The sequence below is a fragment of the Myxocyprinus asiaticus genome, chromosome 32 (genome assembly GCF_019703515.2).
Source record: "Myxocyprinus asiaticus isolate MX2 ecotype Aquarium Trade chromosome 32, UBuf_Myxa_2, whole genome shotgun sequence".
NCBI lineage: Eukaryota > Metazoa > Chordata > Actinopteri > Cypriniformes > Catostomidae > Myxocyprinus > Myxocyprinus asiaticus.
Genome location: NC_059375.1, coordinates 24,225,298 through 24,230,682, shown reverse-complemented (window position 1 = coordinate 24,230,682; position 5,385 = coordinate 24,225,298). Strand labels below are relative to the sequence as shown.

The following is a 5,385-nucleotide window of genomic DNA, read 5'->3' as shown; positions in this document are numbered from 1 at the left end:
GAGAGCCAGAGAGATGTAATGTGTCCCTTTTGGAGGGGTTTCAGAGATGACGCAGTCAGATGTAGGGAACTACCTTAGAATGAGGCCCCTGTGTCAGTTTCCCTAGAAAAGCTACTGACCAAACTTCAACACTCTTAACACACACACTCATGAGGAACTAAAAAAAAAAACACAATTTCACAAATTCATTTGATTAATGGAATCATAAGCAGAGGCATGTGATCTGTTACAGTCAAGATTGGATCCTTTATTCATACAATTTGACTTAAACAAACAGTCCATATTTTTACCCTGATGTCAGTGTAAAATTCTTCAAAGAAAAAAAAGGCCGCTTTGAATGCAACTCTAAGACCATTCATACCCCCTCATCAACATCTCGTCAATTTTATACAAATGTGCAAAATAAGACCGTCTTTTTACGAATCCTTTAATCTTCAGTGTTAGTCCAGGATCCACAGGACATGGCTCAGTGGGGAAAAGGCTGGGGTTTAAAGTCCTTTGCCCCACCCTTTCAAATTTAGCTCCGCCCCACATAGACCAGCCATTCAAATTCAAGTAAAGTGCTCTTTTGAGAAAACACAAACAATTGCGTCCATGAAATTTCTTCACGCTCCACGTCAAGAAATGGAGACAATAAAATAACAAGTGGAAAGGACAATAATAAAATTACAACAGCAAACTCTACACTCTTCCTACTGTGAGCGAGTAAGTTCTTGTCCAGATAAGAAAGCACCAAGTAGTCATACAAACTCCAGCTTGCCGTGTCCCGTGTACATCCCCCAGTGCACCAGAGATAGGAGGCGTTCACCTCCACTCCCTCCTCCTGCACAAAGTTCTGTCTGCCGCAGCTTATCGCAGCCCAGACAGCAGTTCTCATGTCCCGTTACCGGCACCATGCACTCCAGGTCCAGCTTGGCCACATGGCCTTTCTTGGCATGGTGGTGTCCATGGAAACTGTAATGCAGGCGAGACAGCATCTGTTGGCGCTGGGCCTGCAGCCGCTTGTTTTCACTACGGAGCATCCGCAATGCTAGCATAATCAGCAGGACCAGGATAAGGCCACCCGCAATGGGAACAGCTATGACTGCCGCTCGGAACCACACCTCTTTAGCTGAGGCTAACTCTTGTACCCTTGTGATCAGTTTCTGGTTGGAGCTGTGGTATCGGTCTAGAAGAGAAAATATGAGAACAAAGACTGAGAACCCTGAAAAGCATTTTGGATGCATAGACAGTGTGAGATTTAATGCAAACATGTTTTATTTATATGCGTTCCACTCCCCCTAATATCTCAGTGCACCTTTTTCATTAGCGAGGATTATATCTGTGTGCTTTGAGCAGCAGTCTGTGCTGTGAGAAGCACATTCCAGCACAGTGGGAACATTTCATGATCCGCATTCAATAAAAAGTATGTGATCTGAATCCAAGTGCTAAAAGGTAAACTGCCAGCTACCGGCAAACTCAAACTACATTGGAAACCATTAAAAATCAGCCTGCAGTTTAGAGCTATGAGAACGGTAAAAGTACAAAACCATTCATCACAAGGGCCCATGTTTGCACAGACAACGGGATCTAAGTCAAATAAGACAGGCTTCTTCGATTAGATGAAAAACAACAATCTAGACTCTAAATTTTGCCATACAGGAATTCCAGAAAATAGCATCTAAGCATCCCCTACGTATGATATCATCACATATGATCATCTGTCTAGTAGCAAGCTTTTCATCTCTACAGTTACATTTGTACATCTCTCACCTGTGGAGTCACCTCGAGGGTGCGTGAGGTCATGCAGACCTCTGTAGTTACACATATCATCATGACAACACTCTATAGGAGAAGAGCTTCCACCAGAAACATCCATGATTTTGCTGGCGCACACGTCCGCAGAGTTTAAAAGCGGATCTAAGCAGCCATGTGTAAGAGGTGAGTTCATGTTAAGCGGGTCCAGGACCTTGGTGAAGCACGCGTTAAGCTCCGATTTACACATGTATCCAGTGGCAACGCAGTGCGGCGCATCGCAGTAACACCTGATCTCTCCTGTAAAGCAGAAAAGTCACATTAGTTCAGTTACATTTAGAAAAGTCTAAAACCTAAGGCATATTTATCAACTTTAATAATACATAAGACTTAAACAGATTGTTCAGAAGGACTTTCTTTAGTGGAACACAAAAGGCAGAATGACAGGTTCAGTCACCATTCACTTTCATTGTATAGAAAAAGATGCAATGAAAGTGAATAGTGACTGAGGCTGTCAGTCCATAACATTCTGCATAATATCTCTTTTTGTGTTCCACTGAAGCAAGAAAGTCAGAAAAGTACAACAACATGAAGGTGAGTAAATTATGACAGAATGAAACATTTTCTATGAACTATCCCTTTAAATTGACACATATATATTAAAACTGGGTCTTTAAATGTTAAACAACTGCCCTGATTTGCTTCCAGGAAACATCTGACTTCTCAAGGATGCTTGACACTAATTGTGTTAACATATTAGACTAGGACCAACAACTGTCAGTACATGTGAAAATATGCCCACTGTGGGCCCGGTACTGTGTGGGAAAGTTAAAACTGCTGTCAAATCCATTCTAAAAGAAACTGACTATTATATTAGAGACTTAAATTGTGCAGTATTTCAAACATTACTTTTTTAACATGCAAATTTCAAGTCAGAAAGTGATGTTGAAACCGATTAACTTTTTATTGCAGGGGGTCCCAGAAAACAAAAACTTTAAAGTACTTATATTTAGTAGAGCAAAAAGACGAGGCTACCAGAGTTGTGACTATGTGTTTGTGTCAGGACACTAATATGTTGCAATTCCTGTTAAATACTGTAACTATGTCATGGCTTTCCGTGCAAACGGATCTTTTTAGTCAGTCTTATAAAACAGGAACCGTGCAGCTTATAATTAGTAGTTTGTTTGCCAAAGTCAATTTCTTTCAACCCAAATGGAAACTCGTAAAGGGGGGTGAGAGCAGGACTCCCTTTCTCAGTTAGCACGCGAGCTCACTTGTGGTCAAACCTGGCAATAAGTCGGATAATATCTTTAAGGTTTCGTCCCTAGGGGGTCAATAATTCTACTTTTTCAGCAGCTTCTGGGTGCAAAAGTTGTATAATGTGAAACACCGCGAGACTACGTAAAGCGCTTGAATATGTACGTGAATACGTACGTTATTTGACTCTCGAGCACATTTCTGTAAGCGGGTTACCCTTTTAACTAAACGCCCAAGACGTATTTAAATAAAATAAAGCATTTAGGACCATTAAGATTGTTTGCATTTTATCTTCAGGACACTTAAGCACGTTTTACCGCGCAGTTCTCATTACCGTAACGCGTCCGGACGTTTTCTTTTTACTATTCCCATTGTCATCAGTGATTATCAGTACAGTAACTATCATATATTACAATTTAAATAATAGGCCTATAGCATTTATGAGAATATCATAATGACCATCTTTTCCTACGTTTTCGGTCAAATGTGCGTAACTGTCATGGAAATATGTCACACTTGTAAACACAGCCCTAAAATAGACTTTATTTCCTATATACAAAATATAATTTCGTATTTTCCTTATTTTTAATTTTACAGTAAAATAGGACAAATAGGATTTTCTTGACTAGGTTTCGTGAGAATCACCCAAGCGGTCAGTCACTCACTGGAAATTTTTTTTTTTTTTTAACCTGCGTGTGTACGTGAAACAAAACACTAAACACACAGCACGACACAAACACAAATAAACACGGCCTTCGTGTCTTGTTCCAAGCCGCATGTGCACACTGGCCAAGGCTGGAGTTACATGTCATCTAGTTAGTGAGCTATTTTCAAGGAGGAATCACTGTTCTTTGTATTAGCTATGCTGCATTGATTTAAAAATGTTTTATTATTATTATTATTAATTAATTTAGTCTATTTAATGACTGACAGTTTGGCATGCCCATGCAAAAAAAAAAAAAAAAAAAAAAATAGGTTAAAATGAGACAATGTTATTGGTAATTGTTGTCAATTAATATTTACAACATAGGCTCAGAAAATGATATTAATCATTTAATTCTTTTTTCATTCTACTGAGGCAATTTATTGAAGGCTAGAAATAACTGTAGGCTACACTTGTATGAATTAAATATGGGCTTTTAATCATTTCGTCTAAGTTGTTAATATATCATTTGAATTTATTGTATAAATCAAAATTATGTTTTGAACGTAAAAAAAACAAAAATCAATAAACGAGGCCAGTAGCCAGTAGTCGTAGACACTATAAATGTGAATATTTGAACCACTTTTTGCCTTTCAGCGCGTCAATCGTACATCTACTTGAAGTCTGGCCCAATTTCAATGCGCTTCTAGAAACTATTCCAGTAAAACTCTTGTTACCTTTCGTGAGCAGAACAGCCATCGCACAAAGTTCCAGCTGAAACCAGAGAGAAACAAGGCTGAAATGGCGATCCATTTACAGCTGCTTTTCTTTGTCTTGAGACTCTGTGGGAAGACCCTCCGAAAGGTTAAAACTTGGTTACATGTAGCCTACATTGATCTCTGCATTCCCTGGGATGCTGGGATGTACGCACGCTGTACACAAAAACAAACGGGCACAGAAAACCCTGTCTTGTTCCATGGGCATCAGAGAGCAATTACGAACTGCTAAGATCCGAAAAGAAGAAAAAAAAAACTACCGCAGAAACATTCCTTGTGCGTAACCAAACCTCTCCTCCATGCGTAAGAACCCCAAGTACATACAAAAAAAACCCTGATTTGTAAAAATAATAAAAAGGAACTTCCAAAAGAAATGTGGCATGGACAACTTTCCTCGCTCACGGCGCAGCGGATCACTCACTGTATGGTCGAAAGAATTTCACTGGATCCGTTTTGGGACTCTACATAGCCACGCCCATCTAGAGCGTTCATTGGACGGCGTTGACGATTAATTTGCATACATCGTCCTATTGGCGTTGGTATTGGTTCACAGAGCGGTCATACAAGTTGTCTTTCCGCCTACAGATGTTGAGACCGAATCGCATGATGAAGCAGGTTGGTAAGCAGTAAGAAAAAAAGGAAAATATTAATGACATAATGGTTATTCTAATGAATGAAAGCTGGTGTGTCGGATAAATATAATTGAATCAATGTGTGGGGATAATTTAATATTTCAAGGCCCTATTAAGACCCTCTTTTTTGAGAAATGCACTTGAATTCAGAACTTTGTCATTCAGAAGCTGATGTGACACGTTTCCCAGACTGCTGAAGGTGAAAACTGCAGTCTTGCACTAGAGAGTGGATGTAGGCGGGTCGGTTAGAGAAATTAGCAATCCAAAGAGGCACATGGCGCCAGCGAGACGACACAGACACACAATTACCCCCAGACAATTGCATGCAAAACACACAGAGCAC

The 5,385-nt window shown here is 39.9% G+C and overlaps 1 protein-coding gene across 1 annotated transcript; it reads right to left on the bottom strand.

Moving 5' to 3' along the window:
- Positions 1-208: 208 nt before the first annotated feature.
- Positions 209-4,819, bottom strand: bambia (BMP and activin membrane-bound inhibitor (Xenopus laevis) homolog a). Its single transcript, XM_051667824.1, has 3 exons — positions 4,372-4,819; positions 1,753-2,034; positions 209-1,168 (listed from the first exon to the last, which is right to left on the bottom strand). The coding sequence occupies exons 1-3, from the start codon at positions 4,445-4,447 to the stop codon at positions 741-743; spliced, it is 786 nt and encodes a 261-aa protein (XP_051523784.1). The 5' UTR covers positions 4,448-4,819; the 3' UTR covers positions 209-740.
- Between the last annotated feature and the right edge of the window lie 566 nt (positions 4,820-5,385).